Source organism: Pelophylax lessonae, assembly GCF_965119305.1.
Source record: "Pelophylax lessonae genome assembly, chromosome: 3".
Classification (NCBI taxonomy): Eukaryota; Metazoa; Chordata; class Amphibia; order Anura; family Ranidae; genus Pelophylax; species Pelophylax lessonae.
In genome coordinates this window covers 505,398,704-505,424,503 of record NC_138770.1, presented here as the reverse complement: position 1 = coordinate 505,424,503, position 25,800 = coordinate 505,398,704, and the positions used below count along the sequence as shown (strand labels likewise).

The window sequence follows — 25,800 nt, the reverse complement described above, 5'->3', positions numbered from 1 at the left end:
CGCGGGCCGCGGCGCGAGCGAGGCTGTGGGATTGATTGAATTGAGTTGTGCTGCCTACTGCTACACGCTACCTACTACTACTACTAAATTGTGGGTCAGTATATTTTATTTCATTTTTATATATAAAAGTGGTATTGTTGAGCACTACTAGCCACTAGATCTCCTGGCTGTCACTTTGTCACATGTTGGGGAATCACAGCGGCTCGGCTCCAGAAGTGGCGGGTGTCCCCGCCAAGAAGTTCATCACCTAATCTTAAGTTATTAATATCTTATGAGGAGAGGACCTATGGGATTGAGAATTGAAATAATTAAATATATATGGCTTTTTGAACCAGTGCAGTCAGTGCCACAGTGCCACCCAGACGCCATCCACCAGTGCCACCACCATTAAGTGTGTTGGTCGGTCACTCGAGCACTGAAGGAGGTGGAAGCATCTAGTGAAGTGACACTTTAGATTTGCACACTGGAATTCATTTATGGACTTTTCGTTATAGATAGGTTTACACACTTCAACTTGTTGCACGCACCTGACCTAACTTATTTCATAACTTATTTTATTGTGATTTATTGTCATATTTTATATGAATTGAATTTACTGTTACATTGTGGGAATAATTATTTTCACTGCATTTAGGCTTTAGCACATTCATGTCACTTTATTTTTGATACTGTGTGGAGTGTGGGCAGGGCACTGGGGGCAACAATGATATTATATCGATTGCACAGGCACTTTATTCGCACAGCCAAGTTGTGTTTGTTAGTAGTTTCTTGATGCACTTTAAGCGCTGTAGCACAATTTATTTGTTTGTTTCATATTTTCTTTTTATTGGAAAGATTTGGTATAGCAGCTTTTATTATACACAGCCTTTATTTTCGTATGCGCTGATTTACAAATGACATTATACACATTTTTTTGAGCTTTATGTAACCTGCCATCTACTGTTCTGGCAGTGGTAATTTTTTTAAAAGTAACGAGTAACTATGCAGCACAAAAAAAAAATACTTGAGTAGAAGTATCAAAATCATCGAAAAAATGTAGTGAAGTAAAAGTAGAAGTAAGAGAAAAAAATTCTACTCTAGGAAAGTACAGATACCGCATTTCGGTACTTAACCACTTAAGCCCCGGAGGATTTGGCTGCTAAAGGACCAGGGGTTTTTTTGCGATTTTTTACTGCGTGACTTTAACGGACAATTGCACGGTCGTGCGACGCTGTACCTAAACGAATTTGACGTCCTTTTTTTCCCACAAACAGAGCTTTCTTTTGGTGGTATTTGATCACCTGTGCGATTTTTTGATCACGCGCTATAAACAAAAAAAGAGCGTAAATTTTGCAAAAATAACAATATTTTTCACATTTTTTTATATGAAATTCCCCAAAAAAAAAAGTAAAAATCAAAATTTTTTAACATTTTTCGGCCAATTTGTTTTATGCTACCTATGTTTGGTAAAAAAAATCGCAAAAAGCGTATTTTGATTGGTTTGCGCAAAAGTTATCGCGTTTACTAACAAAGAGAAAGATTTTTGTCATTTTTGGTGTTTTTTTTTTTAACGCGTAATGGCGGCGATCTGCGATTTTTTTTTCGGTACTGCGACATTGCGGCGGACATATCGGACCCTTGACTGACATTTTTGACACTTTTGGGGTTACCAGTGACATTACTGCAGTAATCAGTGCTATACATATGCACTGTTACTGCAAAAATGACACTGGCAGGGAAGGGGTTAACTTTATTGGGAAGGGAGGGGTTAAGTGTGTCCTAGGGGCGTGCTTTCTACTGTGTAGGGACATTCCTATTGGTGTAAAAGCAAAGATCAACCGTTCTACATAGTAGAACGGTCAGATCTTTACTTTTACACAGGGAGAACTGACAGGCAGCTTGTTTACACAAGCTGCTCTGTCTTTCTCCCTTCACAGGAGCGATCGCAGTGTGACTGGCGGACATCGAGTCCGCCGGTCACACGCACTGACTTGCCTGTGAACGAGCCGCGGCGGGCGCGCCTCGGCGGGCGCGCGCCCGCCCGCGATAGGCTCGCAAGTCAGTGACAGGCGAGTGACGTACCGATACGTCACTCTGCCTGGCCGGGGCTGACCGCCGCAGTATATAGTCGTGCGGCGGTCGGCAACCGGTTAAGTACAGTACTTAAGTAGTTCTACTTCGTTACTATACATCTCTGTTACTTTCATTATCTCCTAATTTATTATCTCTACAGCCTCAGGTTCTGGGACAGCCTTCCTGGATCTTTGACTTCCATATAATTCTGAAATGTATTCTCCCCATTTGCTGTGTACCTCATTCTTTTTGGTTAATACGTGGTCTTCTTTACTTTCAATTCCATTTCCATTATTAAATGTTGGTTTTGATGCTTGTTTCTTTACTTTCATGTACATTTTCCTGGTTTCACTTCTCTTTTCTAATTTGTGTATTTCATCACATCTATAATTTATAAGTGTTGCTTGTTGGCACATTCTTTTGATTGTTTTTGTAACTTCTATATCCTTACTGTGATTTGTTTCTCTTTTATATTCACTCATCGGGGCATGGATTTCCCTGGCAATCCAGTTGTTTTTTTGTTTTTTTTCTTTAGTTAGGATTTGGAATGGCAGTATCTGCTTTGTATCTGAGCAATTTCTAACCATGCTCTGCACTCAGTGGGTTCTTGTTTCACTGTTTCTTCAAAGCTTTTACTATTCTTGAAATGTTGTCCCATTGAGTCCTTTGGGGTTTCTTTGTTCTGTTCATCCTTTAGTCTTGCTATTAATGCCATGTGATCTGATTGTTTATTGATGCTTTGTTTCACTTTGTATTTTGAGATTGTGCTACTGTACTTTTTGTTGATGGCAATGTAATCTGGCAAGCTTTTCTAGTTTCAGTGGCCACCCTTCCAGCTGTACATTTTTTTTATCTTCTAATGCTTTTATATTTCAATATTTTTATTGAAAAAAAGATCAGACAGTAACAAATATATTGTTGAAACAATAGTCAGTTCACCGGTTGTCGTTATATCACAGACATTAGCCCATGAAGTAAAAAAAAATGGAAATAATGTAGACCATCATTAAAGTAAACAAACAATAGCAGAGGAATGTTCTCAAAAAAGTATTCTGAAGCCATGGAAGGATATTAATCATTATCAAAAGTACAGACCTGATCCTCAAGGGACCAGAAATATACCAATTCCAATCAATAAATGAGAATACGATCAGGTAATAAAGGTACAGGAATAAATGCACAGATATTGGATAGAAGATAACGGGAAAACCCCTGTACCTGTTCCAGAGAATATAGTCAAACAGCACCATATAAGACCCTAATGACAACCTGAAACAGACAAGATTAAGAGCAGAAAAGGACCGAAGAAAAAAGAGGAAGAAGAAACCAAAATGAAGGAAGAAATAAAGGGAGAGAAAAAAGAAGGTCAGCCCAGGGCTTATAAAGGAATCGTGATATGCGGATCCATGTATCCCATATGTTGTCAAATTTCTTGGTGTAGTTATGAAGTATACAGGTGAGTCTTTTGTTAACTATAATCCAGTTAAGCTTACTGTATTCATATTCAAGAGGAATTACTGACTGTTTCCAATGCTTAACAATAGTAATTCTTCCCTCTGGCAATATGTATGTGATTAATTTCATTGACTTCCTAGGAGCCTCATCAGGTAGCTTTTGGAAGAGGGCCGCCTCCAGGGACCTACGGATATTTACTCCCGTCACTGAGTAAATTAAATTAAAGATCCAAATCCATAAACGTTGAAAATTCCCAGTTCAATTTTCTAACCAGTTTGCTTACCAACCAAATTAACCTGTCTAACAGTTTGCGTCAAAACAGGGGTTTATTTAGCACACATTTGCAAACGCATGTGTAAGCTGCAGGGCCACTCCACTGCACCCTGTATTACCTGCAGTCCTAACTCTTGTAAATTTATGAGAGTCTTCACAGTGGAAGCACATGCAAGCTAATGGATAGATAGGGGGCAGGTGAGCCTGGAGGTGGCCCAACCCTCCTAAAGGTACTTGGACGCCAAGCCAATGGTACAACAGAAAAGGCATCCAGTATGTCCACTCACCAGTATAAATTAACAACGAAGAAAATGGCCTCTGCCCCCACCTATAACTGGCCTTCATAGCAAAGAATACCTGGAAGGGCAATGCACATGAGACAAACAAAGCTTACCAACCAAATTAACCTGTCTAACAGTTTGCATCAAAATAGGGGTTTGTTAGCACACATTTGCAAACGCATGTGTTGGTTGGTATGCAAACTGGTTAGCAAATTGAACTGGGAATTTTTATCTTTGTTTGTCTCATGTGCGTTGCCCTTCCATGCGTTCTTTGCTATGAAGGCCAGTTATATGTGAGGGCAGAGGCCATTTTCTGTGTTGTTAATTTATACTGGTGAGTGGACATACTGGATGCCTTTGCTGTTGTACCATTGGCTGGGCGTCCAAGTACCTTTAGGAGGGTTGGGCTACCTCCAGGCTCACCTGCCCCCTATCTATCCATTAGCTTGCATGTGCTTCCACTGTGAAGACTCTCGTCAATTTACAAGAGTTAGGACTGCAGGTAATACAGGGTGCCGTGGAGTGGCCCTGCAGCTTACACATGCGTTTGCAAATGTGTGCTAACTAAACCCCTGTTTTGACGCAAACTGTTAGACCGGTTAATTTGGTTGGTAAGCAAACTGTTTAGCAAATTGAACTGGGAATTTTTATCTTTGTTTGTCTCATGTGCATTGTCCTTCCATGTGTTCTTTGCTATGAAGGCCAGTTATAGGTGGGGGCAGAGGCCATTTTCTTTTTTTCACCAGACAAGGTTCCCATCTGGCCGCGGCGTCAGAAACAGGTGGGCGATGTGAATGGATGCATCTTAGCAACCCCAGATCAAGTACCAACGTAGAAGTGTTTTATAATTAGCTTCAATTAGTGTCATATTGACTGATACTTTAGATAAAGCAAAAGCAATATCTTGCCATTCAAATAATTCAAAGGAAAGATTCAGGTACCTTTCCCATTGTAACATGTAGGGAAGTTTGGAATTCGGATCAGTGAGGGAAGCATACATCGCAGACACCCGTCCCCTCAAAAGGCCCCTTGTTTGGCAGGGTAGTTCAAAAGTCCTGAGTGTAAGAGGCTCATGCAATAAATTAAGTTTAGATCTGATAAAGACTACAATGTATTTACTGCATATCTAAATATTTCCCTAGGGGACATTTAAAGTATTGTAAGAAATATATTTGATCCCCATTAAGATAATCACCAATCCATAGTAACCCCTTATTGAGCCAGCACTAAAACAATGAAGGTGCCTGCCTGGGTGGTAACTTCGGATTGGAAAAAACAGGAGTCAGTGGTGTATGCTGGGAAGATAGGGATTTGTGGTGACATACCCCATCTTAAATAGCTCTAATGAGTGTGATAAAGTGGCACATATATATATTCAGTATCTCACAAAAGAGAGTACACCCTTCACATCTTTGTAAATATTTTATTATATCTTTTCATGTGACATAACTGAAGAAATGACACTTTGCTACAATGTAAAGTAGTGAGTGTACAGCTTGTATAAAAATGTAAATTTGCTGTCCCCTCAAAATACCTCAACACACAGCCATTAATTGCTAAACCGGTGGCAACAAAAGTGAGTACACCCCTAAGTGAAAATGTCCACATTGGGCCATATTAGCCATTTTTCCTCCCCGATGTCTTGTGGTTCGTTAGTGTTAGAAGATCTCAGGTGTGAATGTGGAGCAGGTCTGCTAAATTTGATGTTATTGCTCGCACTTTCTCATATTGGTCACTGGAAGTTCAACATGGCACCTTATGGCAAAGAACTCTCTGAGGATCTGAAAAAAAGAATTGTTGCTCTACATAAAGATGGTCTAGGCTATAAGAAGATTGCCAAGACCCTGAAACTGAGCTAAAGTACAGTGGCCAAGACCACACAGAGGTTTAACAGGATAGGTTCCACTAATAACAGGCCTCACCATGGTCGACCAAAAAAGTTGCATGCCTGTGCTCAGCGTCATATCCAGAGGTTGTCTTTGGGAAATAGATGTATGAGTGCTGCCAGCATTGCTGCAGAGGTTGAAGCCGTGGGGGTTCAGCCTGTCAATGTTCAGACCATACGCCGCACACTGCATCAAATTGGTCTGCAAGGCTGTCGTCCCAGAAGGAAGCCTCTTCTAAAGATGATGCACAAGAATGCCTACAAACAGTTTGCTTAAGACAAGCAGACTAAGGACATGGATTACTGGAACCATGTCCTGTGGTTTGATGAGACCAAGATAAACTTACTTGGTTCAGATGGTCTCAAGCACGTGTGGCAGCAAACAGGTGAGGAGTACAAACACAAGTGTGCCTTGCCTACAGTCAAGCATGGTGGTGGGAGTGTCATGGTCTGGGCTGCATGAGCCCTGCAGGCACTGGGGAGCTACAGTTTATTGAGGGAATCATGAATGCCAACATGTACTGTGACATACTGAAGCAGAGCATGATCTCCTCCCTTCAGAGACTGGGCCGCAAGGCAGTATTCCAACATGATAGCGACCCCAAACACACCTCCAAGATGACCACTGCCTTGCTAAAGAAGCTGGCCAACTATGTCTCCAGCCCTAAAACCCTATTGAGCATCTGTGGGGCATCCTCAAACAGAAGGCAGAGGAGCGCAAGGTCTCTAACCAGCTCTGTGATGTCGTCATGGAGGAGTGGAAGAGGACTCCAGTGGCAACCTGTGAAGCTCTGGTGAACTCAATGCCCAAGAGGGTTAAGGCAGTGCTGGAAAATAATGGTAGCCACACAAATATTGCCCCTTTCGGCCCAATTTGGACATTGTTACTTAGGGGTGTATTCACTTTTGTTGCCAGCGGTTTAGACATTAATGGCTATGTGTTGAGTTATTTTGAGGGGACAGCAAATTTACACTGTTATACAAGCTGTACACTCACTACTTTACATTGTAGCAAAGTGTCATTTCTTCAGTGTTGTCGCATGAAAAGATATAATAAAATATTTACAAAAATGTGAGGGTTGTACTCACTTTTGTGAGATACTGTATATATACAGTATCTCACAAAAGTGAGCACACCCTCTCATATTTTTGTAAGTATTTTATTATAATTTTTTATGTGACAAATGTGACAACACTGAAGAAATGACACTTTGCTACAATGTAAAGTAGTGAGTGTACAGCTTGTATAACAGTGTAAATTTACTGGCCCCTCAAAATAACTTAACACACAGCCATTAATGTCTAAACTGCTGGCAACAAAAGTGAGTACACCCCTAAGTGAAAATGTCCAAATTGGGCCCAATTAGCCATTTTCCCTCCCCAGTGTCATTTAGTAGTGTTACAAGGTCCCATGTGTCAATGGGGAGCAGGTGTGTTAAATTTGGTGTTATCGCTCTCATTTTCTCATACTGGTCACTGGAAGTTCAAATGGCACCTCATGGCAAAGAACTCTCTGAGGATATGAAAAAAAGAATTGTTGCGCTACATAAATATGGCCTAGGCTATAAGAAGATTGTCAACACTCAAACTGAGCTGCAGCATGGTGGCCAAGACCATACAGCGGTTTAACAGGACGGATTCCACTCAGAAAAGGCCTCATCATGGTCGACCAAAGAAGTTGAGTGCACGTGCTCAGCGTCATATCCAGTGGTTGTCTTTGGGTTATAGATGTATGAGTGCTACCAGCATTGCTGCAGAGGTTGAAGCGGTGGGGTTCAGCCTGTCAGTGCTCAGACAATACGCCGCACACTGCATGAAATTAGCCTGCATGGCTGTCGTTCCAGAAGTAAAAAAAATTGCAAGAAAGTTGGGACCGGCGCTACCACTTTAAATCAAAAAGTTGTGTTTGTGCAGTCTCAAACCTGCATGAATCATACGTATTATGAAAGTGCATTTAGAGCATACAGTGCGTTTAAAATTGCCAAAGTGCTGCGTGATAGTAAAAGCTTCAATAAATTATCATGGGCTGTGCTCAGTGTACCATATATCACATATACATAAGCATATATAAAAAGTGCTAAGTGCTGTTAATACCATTAGCCACGTGAGTGATTATACGTTTGTGACAGTATATGGCGCCGGTGGATCTCCACCTGTACCGCCGCTGCTTACCGCACTTGTAAAGTAGATCACTCAGTCTTCCTCAGTCACTGAAACAAAAGATAAGCCTCCATTGCGTAGTATATGTTGGTAATGTTAAAGTAGCATAGCATCCACTCACATTTAGGGAGTTCACTTTCAGCTTAGGTGTTCGCCGAGCCGCTTCCGCGTTCCACCGGCTCGAACCACCGTTCCCGGAAGTGACGTGCTGACGTACTACAACCACGCCCTACGCGTTTCGTCATTCGACGTCATCTGGAGCGTGCTGTCTAGCGCTACTCCCTGTCTTTTTATAGGCTGGGCTGTCGCCATCTCAACTTTTTGATTTAAAGTGGTAGCGCCGGTCCCAACTTTCTTGCAATTTTTTCCAACACACTACCTCAGAGGTAGGTTGGGGGCAGCTTACACCACATTAACCACTATCCTGGTTCAATTAAGGTACTGAGACTCCATAGCGCTGGTATTTAAGCCTTTTATATCTTCCAGAAGGAAGCCTCTTCTAAAGATGATGCACAAGAAAGCCTGCAAACAGTTTGCTGAAGACAAGCAGACTAAGGACATGGATTCCTGGAACCATGTCCTGTGGTCTGGCGAGACCAAGATAAACTTATTTGGTTTAGATGGTGTCGAGCCTGTGTGGCGGCAACCAGGTGAGGAGTACAAAGAAAAGTGTGTCTTGCCTAGAGTCAAGCATGGTGGTGGGAGTGTCATGGTCTGGGCCGGCATGAGTGCAGCTGCCACTCGGGAGCTACAGTTCATTAAGGGAACCATGAATGCCAACATGTACTGTGACGTATTGAAGCAGAGCATAATCCCCTCCATTTGGAGACTGGGCCCCAGGGCAGTATTCCAACATGATAACGACCCCAAACACACCTCCAAGACAACCACTGCCTTGCTAAAGAAGCTGAGGGTAAAGGTGATGGACTGGCCAAGCATGTCTCCAGACCTAAACCCTATTGAGCATCTGTGGGGCATCCTCAAATGGAAGGTGGAGGCAGCTTCGTGATGTTGTCATGGAGGAGTGGAAGAGGACTCCAGTGGCAATCTGCCAAGCACTGGTGAACTCCATGCCTAAGAGGGTTAAGACAGTGCTGGAAAATAATGGTGGCCAATTTGAACATTTTGACTTAGGGATGTACTCACTATTGTTTCCACCGGTTTAGACATTAATGGATGTGTGTTGAGTTATTTTTAAGGGATGGCACATTTACCCTGTTATAAAAGCTGTACACTCACTACTTTACATTGTAGCAAAGTGTAATTTCTTCAGTGTTGTCACATGAAGAGATATAATAAAATATTTACAAAAATGTGAGGGGTGTACTCACTTTTTTGAGATGCTGTATACATGAGGGCTTAAGCAACTAGGAAGCCCCAATAGTGATCCAATGGCGCAAAAGGATAGCAGGAGAGTGCCTCAATAGAGACCCCAAAGGTTGTAGGCCCTTTAGCAGTAGTATAGGCAAGTTGGGCAATTTGAGCCGCTTGAAATAAGCTTTTAGATTAGGAAGACTAAGTCCACCCAGTGATTTTGAGGCATATAATGTCAACTTATTTATCCAAGGTTTTTTGGTACCTCTTATAAAACAGAGAACCTCTGCTTGTAGATCCTGTAAGTCTCCTCTCGGACTGCCATTGGTAAGGTTCTAAAGCAGTAAAGTATCCTGGGTAAAAACATAATTTTGATAGTTGATTCTGCCAAACACAGATAAGAAATAATCCGCCCAACAATGAAGATCTTACCAAAGTCTTTCTAAAATTGGGGCATAATTGGCCCGGTAAAGGGTCTCTACAGAGGATGTTAATTGTATCCCTAAATATGGAAGGGAGCCTTGTGCCCATTGAAAATTGTCCCGAAGGGACTGTACTGTTGAAGGGGGCAAGAAAACATTAGGGGCCATTGTTTTTTGAGAATTCAGGGGAAAAAAAATTTTGTTGCAAAAATCGATTACTATTTTTCCATTTCTGTACATTTTATTGGTTACATAGACTCCACATATACTGCCCTCTTTATTAATGCCAACCCTAGCATTCAAATGGCTCAACACAATTACCTTTTATTTCCATCATTAAGGTCTTTTAGGGCTTTGCGTATTAGATAATATGTTGATAGAACCTTACCTTTAACATAGCAAAGTTTCTTTCAGCTGACATAATTAATCCTCAATGATATATTGCCTCTGTTATGTACTGAGCCCACAGCCATAAATAGCAAAGAAAGGTTTATTTTTGGGTTTTCTGAATTAATGTTTGTGTCCCACAGAAGTCAAAACTTGTAGGCAGACAATTTTTGCTAAAACAATTGAGAAAGTCTGAACTAACTGGTACCCTGATTTTGGCTTCTTCTCCACACCCAGTTCAAAATTTGGGAGGGTTAAAGGGGACTCAAATGAGTGTACTCAAAACCATTTATTGTTCATAATGTAAGTGAAATTTCAGAGGAGTAAGCTACTTCATTAGGCAAACAGTGATGCCTAGAAGAAAAGTATCTTTTCCTCAGCATTGTTTATTAACAATTTGGGGCTGTGGAAAAGATATATTGATGATGTACTTATGAACATGAGTTAACTATGTTTGTTGGATTTAACTTTCTATTTCCTGTGATTATCTTCAATTTGGATTGTTCAACACTTTGATCCAGTTACTTAATGTTGATGTGTGTTTCAATGATGGGCGATAGGTGACATCCCTGTTTACTAAACCCACTGACCATAAAGCATTACTCCATTACAGGAGCACACACCCTAGAATAAATGAAAGCCTGCTTATTTCACAGCATCTGCAAGTATTTAGAATCTTCCCCGAAGGGGATGACCATGAGGTCAAAACCCCTTATATGTTTCAAAAATATAATCAGAAAGATTACCCTGTGAGGTTACTTACCTGTACACTTGCTTTGTTTAAAGCACAAGTCAAGACCCTAGATATAAACAGACTATGGCATCGGGTTTTGTTGAATAATTAGAATATCTTTTAGGCAGATAGCTCTTTACATCCATGTGTAAAACTGATCCCTCTAGAGGTATACAAGACTAAAAAGACCATGCAATCTCAACTGGTACAAACGGATTTGAATTGCAGATATTATAATAAAACCATCAATTCCATCAATTTGGGAGAGAATTTGTATTGTCTCCTTAGTGGGAAATCTTATAAAACGCAAACCTATTTTACATATGACTCATACAAAGGACTTCTCCATGTATGTATTAGGTTATCTATCTACATGGGAAAAACTGTGGGCTCCTTTAAGAACTGCATTCAGAAACATTGTTCACACATTTGACTGGCACATGAAGCTAAATGTAAAAACAAAGAACTGGATTGTGGTAAATTAGTGGTTTTCACTTTGCCAATAGGTGCTCATGTGCTTAGGGGACAAGTTTATGTTGTGAACAGGTTCCCAGACTTCAAAAGGGATGTGCATCTAAGGTGGGAAACATGCTGGATTCATATGTTGGACAATGTTAGACCTGTTGCTCTAAACATTGCCCATCATCATTGCCTGTCATTTGGAGCAGAGATAAGCTGACCTATTTTTCTGGTTTTATGGCAATATTGCGTTTCTTTCCATTTCTCCTGTTTTACTGATGGAGGGGTTCCTAAATGAGATGCCTAACATGTTTCCTGATGAAATGCACTGAATCATTGCTTACACTGAGAACAATAAGCCTATCATGTACTGGTGAGATTTGATGCTCTAGATTCCTGACAAGTGGCATCATCTGTTCTATTCACTACAGCAATTTAATTTGGTTGTAAAGCAATTGGAGTGCAATGATCCATTCTTCACATATAAAATATTTGTATTTCTATGGTCTTATAAAGTTTGCTTCTACATTATTTACAAGATCTGAAGTATTCTTAGGAGAGATTGCTTCCCTTCTTTATGTGCAATTTTGAGTACTAACTTTATGAGTTTTAAGTGGACACTGACTTGCATTTTTTCACCTGCTCTTAACTGAGTTGTAATCTATGATTGCACATTACCCATATATGACCATATTACTTACGAGTGTAACAAAAAGAATGGAAAAGAACACCTGTTTATGACCGACAATGGATCATTACCCCTCCTTCCTCCACAAAAAGGTATATCCAAAGTTAGAAATTAATATATTCGCAGCTGTGCTTCCATTTGGATATTTTATAGTAACAATACATATAAAAAAAGGCCTTAATATGTCCCATTTTTTAAAAAACAGAATATCACACTCCATGTTTCTCTTCCTAGAACCCAACTTGTATTTCAAAATTCTTCCTAAATAAATGCATAAAGATCCTAAATATTTGGTTTCACCATGGCCAAGGTTTACTACACACAAACATTAACAGCTTTTAAATATATTACATATATTGTCTCCTAAATGATCAAGAATAGTTTATAAACTTTGGGTTATATGAGTCCCTCTATTTTCTCATAGATGCCCTCAATATGACAAAACATATGGCACATAGAACACTCATTGGATAAAGTTCACATTAGTGAATAAATGTGCCTCTATGTAAAAAAAAAAACCTGGACCTTGTGAGATAATTAGGAAGATCAGTTTGTTTAGTATAGAAACATGAGGAAACAGTATGTGGGTATCCAAGAATCAGCTTGAACAGTTCTAAACTTGGAGTTACTTTCCAGAAATCCACTTTTAAATATCACTTACAAGAATGACACTGCATGATGTACACCACAACTTTATTTCTGAAAAACGTGATCAAGTACTTTGGAATGAGGCCAGTGTTTCTGTTTGCTTAGTTTGTCTCTCCTCCTGAGTAATGGCAAAAATCTAGCTCTACTTTGCTAACAACCACCTTTATAGGGTTTCTATTGTCACTCCACATATCAGTCTGTCTCCTAATAAAGATTCCAAACTGCTGCAAAAATTACAATCCACTGACAGCCTTTGCATTATATTCAGAGACACTCTCTTCAGAGATACTATCATTTGACTGTTGATTCCTTCTGTTCGAATTGAAACATTTTTGAGAGTTTTCTGAGTTGCAATTGTTTACTCAAAAGGTTAAAATTCCTCAGTGAAGAACTCACTGAATTAAATTGATCTTGCACTGGTGACATACTATACTACTCATATATTAAAGGAGAGCAAAGCCCAACCAGTCTTTTCAGCACCCATCAAGCATATTTAAGTCAATCCATTGTAAGGTGTGCAATTGGGAAAGTGCATAATGATTTGCTCTGTGTGCATCTGTAGATTGAGACATAACACCATTATGAGATAATACTCTAATCCCCAATGGATACATTTTTGGCATTCAGATCCTTATAGGAGGACCAGACTGGATAATAAATGTGGTGCCAAAGTGTACTGAGTTATTTAGAATATCGAACTGGGATGCTTGTTGCTTCAGCAGTTCAGGTTGAGATCTTGTGTACAGTGTACTATCCAGGCTAATTTCTTAGATTGAAAGTAAAATCAGGATAATGACAATATTATTAATATTTGCTCTGGTGTCTGTATTGTTACCCGAGGAAGGACAGCATAACTGGCGAAATACTGGTAACCCCACATAATCAATGTTGATTGAAATGACAGGCCTTTTAGGACATACCCAAGTCAAATACACCATTGGCCTGTATATCACTGAATAAATAAAGGGTATCCTGTTTCCCCTTGGATATCTTCAATGCAGCTAAACAGAATTGTATATTACATGTACAACAAATCCAAAAGGGGACATCTTGTGTAAAGTTTGCACATAAGGATCATTATTTTGCTACAGATGTAAACCAACAAAGAACCTGTTATCTATTGGCAAACCTGGTCCCTTCTCTTCCCAAATCTAGTAGACAACCTAATTGTACCCATTGGAAATCAGAAAGCAAGAAAACCTTAGTATCATTATAAAATCAGCTGGTGGTAACAATGTAATTTTAAATTATTTTAATCATCAAACTAGGATGGTTTCAATGTAAGCTATCTTCCTACATTTTGTGAAATCAGGTTAATGACATCAATATTTTCTTTGGTCTCATTTTAACACTCCAAAAGAGAGAGCACAACTGTTCTGATTATACAATGTCTGTAAGTGAGATATACTACTGAACCCACAAATCAAATGTTGATTGAACCAAAGATGGAGATAACAGAATCTTCTGGACATACACAAGAGAAAAGCAACACTGGCCTAGAGTATATATCACTGAAGGAACAAAGAGTTTCTTGCCCCCCAATACCTTTTAAACATCTGGGGCTGACAGCCCCATTAATCTCTTATGTGGTGGAATTTAGTGCCCTCACAGACCTCTTATAAATTAATACTTAGTAATCCTAAAAAAGGACCAACGTATCATTAAAAATTGTTGGAAAAAAAGTGGTGCCGATGTATCACTCATTTACTCCGATATTTATCACATTGGTATACTTACAATGCTTGCTGACTTGTCAAGTTTTTGGGAGCTACCCCAAGACTCCAACAAGAACGTACAATTTTAACTCTCTTCCTGTGTAAAACCTAGAAGATTCAATGGATGGTTTTTGGATGAGGTTTTTGGATTAAAGATGTTGTTTTCTTTATATAAAGAAATCTTACACCTGTGATCTATGGCCAACTAAAATAGATAAAAGTTTGGACCCTTTAAAAGAATAGAAGGAACAGTTTATCTTCCCCCGAGACAGTCTTATCATGACTTTTTAAACTTTAAAAGAAAAGCAATACAGACAAATTTGAAGACCGGACATGTTTAGCTCTGCTACAAAAGCCTCTGTAAAAAGGAAAAAAATATATCCTTGAAATTCACAAAAGGACAAATAAGCAGATTTTATTTTCATCATGTGGAAAGGTTATGAAAGCACATTTCTTTATTTACTGATTTTGTAGATTATCTTAACTTTGTGTTACATGTGATAATCTACTTTATGCATTCAAGCAAATTACCTAAATTACCCCCGGGTGGTGGTGGACAGAGTCTATGGACTTCCAAGGCTCTATTGATTCTTGGAATATACAGCTATTGCAGAATATAGAAACAAAGAGTCCCAGTGTTTATGCCAAATTTGCTAGAAGCCCATAGGAGTGTTAAAAAAATGCAGAGGCTCAACTGAGAAAAAAAGTGTTAATATTAGGTCAAACTCCTTGCACCTGATCTACTAACAATCTCTTGTTTTTCGATGGAGCCGCAAAGTGTTTGTTGTAAACATATTAATCAGAAAGCTGATATTTTCCTGTTGTTCTTTCTTATACCATACTTGGAAAATGGACTAGGAATACTTCGCTGCTGATGCACTTTATCTTAGGACCCTTATTTCTCACAAGGTGTACAATAATGCAACAAGCTGTAAGATGGTTTCATTTATTTATCAGTTGAGTCTGCTGCTCAAGTGATCTTTTGCATTTCAAGACCCTCACAAATTATATTTTATGACATATTTAACATAATTCTCTAATACATAAATCATTATCAAGTGTATAAGAGTACTTAGTTTTTTGGAGACAAGGGGACGGATGCTACCAACAAGTAACTATTGCAAAAATTACATTAAGAAGTTCTTCCTAATTAGGAGATAAAGTTGGTGGTAGTTATGTAAAATGCATGAAACATATAGAAAAATTAAATTGAAAAAGGATTTTTAACAATCATATCTTACCTGAGAATATAAATAATTACATAGTTACTATGTAACTATGTAATTATTTATATTCTCAGGTAAGATATGATTGTTAAAAGAGATAGTTCCTCCTATCTCTTATACACTTGAGTGACACGAGATAGGAGGAACTAGTAACTGCTGACACCTACATCTCCACTGATCCAACAGTGATATGCACCTTTCTTATGCAGATGATGTGTCGATGTGTATGCCATTACCTAGCAATGTAGGACACTGTTCTCATAATTAAGGTGGTTGTTAACCCTTATATATACCCAGCAAAGTAACTAGCCTCAGGTGAAACACAGAGATGAAACAAATCCTCCTACATAAGTGGTACTTGTTTACACAGATAAAAGGATTTTTTTTCTCAGCCCCAGCAACCGGAGGTAAGGATCTTAAAGTGATTGTAAACCTTAGATATGTATTATGACCAAAGCCATATCCCTCTATATAGTCTGCACTAGACTCAGTTAGGAGCACAAAAAATTAATTTTTGTCTACTGCTTTGTTCCTCTGCTATCAGCATGAGTCACAAGTTTTTATGACACTAAGGGAAAAATGGTGTCAGGGAGGAAGCCCTGGCAGATTGACAGCCTCAGCTCTCTTCCTGTGTGCTGTGTGAAGGGGGTTTGAGCTCTGCAGTTTGTAATTTCAGCTCTCCTTCCTTTTTTTCTGAACTCTCAGACAAGCTTTATAAATGTAGCACTTTAAACGGATTTAGAGAAGAGAAGACTGCAGACAGACAGGTACAACTTATGTAGGAGGACCTGTTTCATCTCTGTGTATCACCTGAGGCCAGTCACTTCATTGGGAATATGTAAAGGTTTACAACCCTTTTAAGTTACACACAGTAAGAGCAGCTATGAGAGCTGATTGGAGGGAAGGGACATATCCCACTCCACTTATCATGCAGGAATAATGCTTAGCTAGGGATATCTTTTACAGCCTGTGGGCCTGAGCTCCCTCCCCCATCACTTTTTTAGTTCTTGGTGCTAGGAAAACTTGTCAGAAGTGACTCAAGCAGACAATGGAGGCAGTCGAAAGAAATGCCACTCAGTGCTTTGGATAGAGATGAATACACAGTATAAAAGGATGTGCTTTGTTCATATTTTATGTCTGAAGTCTACAAACATTTAAATAGAAAGTTCAAACAAGCAATGCATATATACTGATATGTTCACTACAATGAAACATGTGGTATGATATAAAGTACGTGCTAGTATTTTGATTCTCATTGATTTAGTACATAGTCTTAATCAGAGGCAGAATGTACTGAAAACTGTTTTGATTGTCTGTTTGCATATTTAATAGATTTGTAACGGTTTGTGGAAATTATATCATGGTTTAGAGTGGCGATTCTTGGTGGTGGAGGGGTAGTAGCCTACATGGTGCGAGCATGAGCGCCGGGAGCAGCAGCGTTGCCATCCACCATAAGGCAACGGAGCTCTGAGCCCTAGCCGCCTTGCCTTTCCATCTCCTGAATCCTCGCCCCCGGCCTAGCCGGTCAAACAGCCACCCTCTTCTGCTTGCCTTGCTGGTGGGTCACCATAGGCCATCTCAAGATGGTGCATGGGGGTCCACAGCGGCTCTGTCAGTGGGAGCCGTGGGTCCGAGCAGCGCCATGAAGCCTGGATAGGTGGAACTCCCCGGATCCAGTCCACCATACCACCCACTGCATCGTTGTACCATTGGCAGTTCCTGCGTTTGCCGGGGTTTTACAGCGGGCACAGCTGTGGAGAAGCAGGGCAGGCAGGAGCTTCGGGCGCATTGTGGGAGGGGGAGGAGGTATCGTCCAAGCCACCTGTCATCCATCTGGCCGCCGCAAATACTGGGGAACAGTGGAATGCCAAGGAGCAGTGGTTCTAAGAGACAGAGGCATGAGAATCCAGACAGAGCCCTTTAGAGGGGAAGGAGGGGTACTTGGAGACCGGACCTTGGATGCAACGAGGTGAACCGCTAAGTGGAGAAAGGATTGGAGTTGTGTCAGGAGAACCCCACACATGAAAGGCAATAAGAACAGCATTAGGATCTTAAAATGAACTGATTTGGCTGATAGACACCCCCCCCTCCCCCACCGACTCTACTTATATTGTGGTGAGATCTTTTTGGTTTTTTTCTTTTTGTGATATTATTCTTTTTTTTCCTTCACTGGACTTCCCTCTATAGAAAATCACCCTCCTTTTTAGAAAGGCTATTGTAATCTAAGACTGCAACGTATGTAATATTGCTGGATATAAATGATTACCCGCTGTAGCGATTCTCTATTAACTGTAGAATAGAACTGTGTAAATTGCTAAGGAGTTTAAAAACTCCTATGAGGAATAGTAAACTCAAGCTTAAGCATGAGAGGCAAGTCAGCAAGAGGCAGCGCAACCTCAAAGTCACCCAAAGTGAGCTCCAGTCCAGGTACAATTAAAAAATGTGTGTTACATGAAGATAATATAGGAAAATGACCTCAAGAGAAATCCAAGAGAGCTTGTTCGAAACAAACTGATACAAAGGAAAAAAGAAGTCAAAACAGAGTATTATCAGGCCTGGCTTCTGCGGAACAAACCAGCTTAGAACAAGAACCGGATGTTGATGCCAGGCTAGACCACATCGCAGAACAAACATCAAGTGACCAACTGCCAACAAAGGGGGAAATAGCTTGCTGTACTAGAAATCATGCTTGCTTTACTAGAAAAATCATTAAAAATAGAACTAACAACAATTTGCAAAGACCTGGCTCACTTAGTATCATGAGTCGAAGACCTGGAAAAGAGGCAAGATAGTTATATATAGACAATAAAAGACCTAAAAAGAGAGGTGAAAGAACTAAAAATGGAACACAGAAGTCTCGTTTATAAAATGGAAGATCTAGAAAATAGGAGTAGGAGGAAGACCCTGAGAATACCAGAACAGACACTCGGGAGGACTTATCCGATAAAATTAGAGAAATTTTCAATCCGTTACTGGGTAGAGGAGAAGCTGACCAGATAACGTTTAAGAGAGTACATCGACTCAGAAGACCAAAAAATATCCCAGTGGATACTCCCAGAGATGTCATCATAAGATTTCAGAGTTATTCAGAAAAAGCCCAGATTTGGGAGAGTCTGAAAAGAAAGCCATCCATAAATTATGAAAGTACAAATATACAGATTTTCACAGATTTATCATAAGCCACGTTGAAGAAGGAGGCTAATGAAAACATCAGTGGAATCCATGAAAAAACAGGGAATAAGGTACACTGGGGGTTCCTGGCCTGTTTGATAGGCAGAAGAAATGGCCGTACTGCAAGATTAAGATTTCCTGAGGAAACACGGGATTCTGTGGAAAATTGGACATCCCCATACCTAAAATGCCAGGCTGAGATTGAAACAGAGGTGATAATGCAAGAAAAGGAACAGTGGCAGTTAGCCTCAAAGAAAAGAAACTGTACTATGGATCTGACTAAGAGTGGGTGGAGGGGGGCTGATAGGGCGAGGCTCGTGGGGGGTTGGGAGGGTTGGGCAGGGAGGGGCAGGAAGAAGATAGAAAGATTTGGATGGCAGCTTAGCTGGGCTCGGACATCTATTTCCTGAGAGGGGAAGAAAGAAGCTCATGACCAGGCAAGTAGAGCACCACCTCGAGGCAAAGGAGTAGGGGCAGGGAAGGGTAACTCTTCCAACTACTTCAAGACCATAAGATGGTCAGATAAACATCATGCCAAGGGCAGAGGAGAAGTGCGGGCATATGGGGGTGGGAGGGGGAGTGGATTGGGGAGAGATTAAGTGGGAGGGGAAAGGGAAAACGATGTTGCGCCAACTCCAGAGTAGTACTGGTTGATGCTGCCGCCCCTATTGATCCCAGCTCTAAACCCTTGCAGAGGTCTCTTAGAGGATGTCCCCATTCCTTCACTCGGCACAGGCTGGGTGAGGGAAGGGGGGGGGCAATAACCTGCAGTAAGTGAGAGGGGAAGGGGAGACAATATGAACTTTTTAAAATTATTGTCATATAATGTCAGTGGAATAAATATGCCAACTAAAAGTCACAAAGTACTAGAAGAGCTTAGACGCAATGCTGCCAGTATAGTATTCTTACAGGAGACACACATTGCACAAGACACAACTGTGAAAATATATTCAAAACTGACCCGATATGGTACTATGGTGATTCACCAACCAAGAGAGCAAAGGGGGTAGCAATTGGTCTATCTAAGGATGTGAGATTTTCTTTTGAGGAAAGAATGGTAGACCTAGAGGGTCAATATATTTTCCCGAAGAGACAAACATCTATTGCTCAAACAATAACCCAAGAGAGTATCTGAGAAAAATATTAGACAAGCTGACCTCCTTCAAAAAAGGTAATTTTTTTCAAGCAAGGGATTTTCATTTCTGCATGGATCCAACTCTGGACTGTACATCGAGTGCGCAGGTGACAGGAGGACTTCAACTCAGGATGGTAAGGAACAAGCTTTTCCATTGTCAACTTGTATACACATGGAGAATCCAGCACCCTGGGGAGGGGGATTACTCCTTCTATTCCCCGGAGCACTCTATGTACTCAAGATTAGATTATTTAATGACAGAACATAGGTTGATAGAAGCAGTTGTTAGTACATCAATAGGGATAAGGACCATATCTGATCACGCCCCAATTAATATGGACATATAAGTCTCAGAGAAAAACAAACATCTGGAGAACAAATGAAGATTTGTTGCAGGATGAGGAAGTGGGAAGAAGGATGGAAAAAGAACTGGAACTCTATTTCTCTAGGAAATATTTCCTAGAGAATAATACACCCAGATATCTCAGTAGTGACATGGGAGGCCCATAAAGCATACATCAGAGGATTATTTATTTCATTAGGCTCCAGAAAAAAAAGATAAAGAACTAGAAATATATATAGATAGATAACATAGATACATGAGTTAGAACAGAAACATAAAAATAAACATGGAGGATGGGATACAAAAAACCCTAGTATTAAAAAGAGATAATTTGAGACAATTGTTGGAAGAAGAGACTAGACAAAGCTTCAATTGAGTTGCAAGGGAAAGATATAAATGGGGAAATAAACCAGGAAAATATTTAGAAAGATTATTAAAGAGTAAAAAATCAAGTAACTACATAGAAAAAATAAAAAAGGGGGAATTGGTTCATTCCACAACAGAAATAATTAAAGCATTTCAAAGCTATTATAATACTCTATACATGTTGCCTCAAAGGGAATCAGATGAAGTAGAACAGCATAGAAAACAAAGGATACAAAGAAAAGGGAATCAAAATTACCTAAATTAGCAATTGACAAATTATCAGCATTAAGGACACCAATCTCTCAGAAGGAGATAAGGGAGGCTCTAAAAAATTCTCAGACTGGGAAAAGTCCTGGACCCAATGGATATACTACCCTATATTATAGGAGGTTTGAGGAAATATTAGTTCCAGAAATTTGCACGTATATGAATGAGATAGGAGAAAAGGAGAAGATGAGAGTACAATCACTGCAAGCTTATATAATGTAGTAATCTAAGGATGTGAAAGAAGTAACCTTATGCTCTAGTTACAGGCCAAAAGCACTGTTAAAAGCAGACACAGGATTATATGCAAAAGTATTAGCAACCCGAATAAAAGATTTAATGGCAGAGGGGATCCATGCAGACCAGAAAGGATTTAACCCAGAAAGGGTTAGAGAGAGGGGAAATATAATGGGTTTAGAACATTACTGTTATTACACAAAGCTAGAGATATTGATACCCCAGCCCTCCTGCTGGCAATAGATGCTGAGAAAGCTTTTGACAGGGTGGACTGAGAGTTCATGGTCGAAACAATAAAGGACTTGGGTATCAGTCCAAGGATGACCCAATAGATAAAAGCATTGTATAGGAATCCAACAGCATTGGTAAAGTAAATGGTAGCTTATTATCTCAGTTTGAAATGCATAACGGGACGAGACAGGGATGCCCTCTCTCACCCCTGTTATTCGTCCTGCCGTTAGAACCACTACTAGCAACTATAAGGAACAGCATAGACATAAGGGGAGTGAAGGTCAGACAGGAGGAACATAAAGTTGCAGCATATGCAGATGATGTTCTATTCTATATCACTAATCCCAGAATAACCCTCCCAAATGTTATAAAGGTGTTAAAGAAATATGGGGAATTATCACATTTTAAGATAAACCCAATAAAGTCAGAAATCCTGAACATCGGGTTAAATAAAAAAGAAAAGCAGGCATTACAGTGGGAATTTCAATTTACCTGGGCAAAGTCAAAATTAAAATATCTTGGGATAATTTGGAAAAAAAAAACTAAAATATCTTGGGATAAATCTAAACCCATTAATAGAAAACCTATACCTAGGCAGCAGCTCTATAGGAAGATTACAGTCCCATGGAGTACATTAACTACATAAGGAGCTGCGCCAAATATATGTAAAAACGATGATAATGAATAAAATAATCCAAGACAATAAAGTCCAAGAAAACAGTCTAGAGCTGAAAAGGGAGAAAGAGACCAGATCTCAGCCGACCAATTACCAGTGCGTAGCAGGAAATCCAAATTGCACCCTGTGCTGACACTCATGGCTTCTTACCAGAGAGATTGACCCTCTTTTCACAGAGCGGTCAAAACAGGCATTGGATGATAAAAACCGTGGTGAGACTGGTAGATCCTAATTCACTTCCACAGCAGACACAAGACTTCTTAACATAAATATATGATGATTCCCAAAACCATATACCGCTGTCTCTGGCAAAGTAAGCTCAAGGAGAGACAAAGGACAGCCAATAGTGAAGTAAGTCTAAACAAGAAGGGTTTATTAGAAGTAATGCACTTACAGTGAAATCGTCATATCAACAGCATTGCAATATTTGAAAAGACCGTGGTGTGTGGCGTGCTCCACATCGATACGTCCACCTTACGCGTATCGCTAAACTTGTGACGCCTCTGATGATGTCACATGTTGAATGTTGATGTTGATGTTGAATTTTATTTGGCAGGGGAAAAAGCCTAGCGCACAATGTGCGGTTCTCAGTAGGGATAAATCATAGGGTGGATTAGCAGCACCAGACATCAAAAGATAATACACGGCAGTTATAATTTCACGTATGGTAGAGTGGACAAAAAACAAACACAGATAAAAGATGGGTAAAGATTGAAACCACATTAAGTAGAACTCAATTAAATAAGAATATATGGATTCACCCAAGTATAGGGAAATACACAAAGACATACACAAAATAATGAGAGTTGTTTACAAGACCTGGGACACAATCCACAGACAAGTCAAATGGGAATATAACTCTCCTTTATTACCATTAGAAGGCACAGATGATTTGATTATGATGATATATAATATATAATGGAAAGATTAGGTCATATCACAAACTCAACACTAGGGGAGAAAACTTGATATTAAATGAATGGAGATATTCACAACTAAAACATTTTGTGAGATCTTTGTCTCAGCCAATCAGATCTGAGGAAGAGCTGAACCTTGTGGAAAAGCTCTGTAATCCATTACCAAAAATAAAACATAGTATGTCTCAGATATACAGGATTTTAACGGAGATGGTTGGTTCAAGGAAACTTCCATTCATAGAAACCTGGAAAAAAGAGATAGGATCACATTTAAAGAGCACAAAGTGAGTGCTATACTGAGAGCCGTACATTGCTCTGCAGTTGATGTTAACATCATTGAAATGAACTACAAATGTTTATCGAGATAGTATATAATGCCGGTAAAAACACATAAATGTCAGCCAGAAAAATCTAACTTGTGTTAGAGGGGTTGTAAGGTGCAAGGCACAATGTTCCATATCTGGTGGGAATGCCCTAAGGTCCGGGAATATTGGTTGAAGGTACAATAGCTTATTAGAGAAATCACAGGAATAAACATCACGGACAATCCATGGACATGCTTATTCCACAAAACTGATAAATCCTTAAAGCAGTATGGAAACACAATTGTTCCAAACCTGTTAAAGGGGGCAATACCAAAAAAATAGTTAGACATAGAAAAGCCCCACCTTAAGAGATTGGTGCAGTAGAATTTTATATATATATATATATATATATATATATATATATATATATATATATATATATATATATAAAATATGGAATATCTGAGAAGTAGAGACGAGGAACAAGAATATAGTTTTCTAAATGAATGGAGAAAGTGGGCAGACTTTAAAAAGACCAACAATTGTATAGAAATATGGGTGGACCAGGGGGGAGACTAAAGGCCGAGGACCGAAGGGTCTAGTAAACATAAATAGAGTCGCAGGAAGAGGAGCGCAATATTGGAATAGAGTGGTAAAAAGAAAGGGGGAGGGAGGGTACACGGGTAGTAGGATATAGGAAGAATTAAGATGTTATTGAATTATGGGAAACATTTTTTTACTTATTTGTACACAGAGAATTGGAAATTAACAAAAATGTATATATAAAAAATAGAGTGGTGATTCTTTGGTGTATTCGACGTTTCCGCACTTACACGTGATTATCACTATTGCCTTAATGAACAAGATAAACACTATTGCCTTAACGGACACAGCCCAAAAACAGCACACACATATGGTGACTTCTTCAATAAAGTGTTCCTTATAAAAAATGGTTTGCTGGTAATATATACAGCGTATATGCTACCTGACAGTGCCATTACTCTGTAACTTCAGCACACATAAAGCATTCAGTGTCTGTCTACTGTAAGGTGTGCAATCTGTGCAAAAAAAGCTTCATGTGGCAGTAGAACTAAGGTAGTGGCTGTGGAATTAGGCAAAAACCAAAATGGATTGATTGGATGGGTGGGTGTCAGTCTTGAGGAGTGGGTGTTCCTAGGCAGACTGTATTTTGCTGCAGATCACCCTAGGTAATGCCCACATGTGATGCCGAGCCTCCACAGTTGAAAGAACTCATATCCAATGAATAAATTAGGGCAGACCAAGGACAGTAAGAAATATGAATCTCACAGTAAGTAATGAAATTAGTGTAAACATTCAGTACATGAGAGAAATTCTGCAAGACAGAAGGTGAGGCTGGAGTTTGGCTTTTTTTTTTTTTTTACTTAAAATAAAATGATTTCCTTTTATTTTTCTCTTTCTGCCAATTTTTCACTAATAAAATATATTTTTTACCTGTGAATATATTTACCTTAGGGCACAATTACAAAGGAAAAAAAGCATGAAAAACGTTACTGCAATCAATAAGATATGTTTTTGTATTTTGTTGTTATTTACGGGTCTGCAAATAGACCTACTCATATACAAAATTCCATTTTATTTTTTTTTACATATTTAATGCAGTCAACCAATATATGTGTTTTGTGGAGACATATAGACTTAATTGCTCTTATTTCTGTTCTAGATACTGGATTTTAGAATTTCCTGCTGAATTTAATTTGGATCTGGGATTGATAAGGTTGACAGAAGAATTTAGAGAACTGGCAAGCCAGCTGGGACATGAAGAACACATTAATCTTATAGATATCTCTAGCATGTGAGTCCATTGGGTATGATTTTTTTTTTCTTGTATTAGCAAAAAATGAACTCTGTATGAGAAAGAATCCCTTCTGTGGTTTCAGTGGAATAATTTATATAATGAGTTGGTTTACACTATGTTTTAAACTACGTTCTATCATGTTGAGAGTGGGAAGAAATACGATATAATTTGTTATCACACGCAATGAAGATTGTGATCAGATCATAGCATGATTATGTTCTCCATCAGATGACCGACAGTTAGACTTAGAGAACATGGCCAATATATTTGGAGCTTAGACATATAGGGGTTGATTTACTAAAGGCAAATAAGCTGTTCATTTTGTAGGTGAAGTTGTATTGTGCAAGGGAATTGGCCACAGAGCTTAGTGAATAAGCTGAAGTTGCAAATTGCAAAGTAGGCTCAATCATGTACAATTAAAAAAACAATAATAATCCTCACTTCCCTCCAGGGCTTCAAGTTTCTCAATTTAGGTGGTGGATCGACAAAGGACTTTATAGAACAGGTAATTTTCTAGACCATAAAGGGGTACGGCCTCTTACCTATTTTCAGGAAACACTGAAGATGCCCCCTGGGGAGTCCTATCGCCTCCTTCAAATTACCCATTTCCTTCGGACCCT

At 39.4% G+C, this 25,800-nt stretch overlaps 1 protein-coding gene across 5 annotated transcripts in view; it reads left to right on the top strand.

Annotated features, from left to right (window-relative positions):
* Positions 1–25,800, top strand: part of RASGRP3 (RAS guanyl releasing protein 3) — a 304,603-nt gene that overhangs the window by 158,551 nt on the left and 120,252 nt on the right. For all 5 annotated transcript variants that reach the window (XM_082249448.1, XM_082249451.1, XM_082249449.1 and 2 more), the window contains one exon: positions 25,046–25,177. In XM_082249448.1, the coding sequence (XP_082105574.1) occupies positions 25,046–25,177 (132 nt within the window). The remainder of the gene's footprint in view (positions 1–25,045; positions 25,178–25,800) is intronic.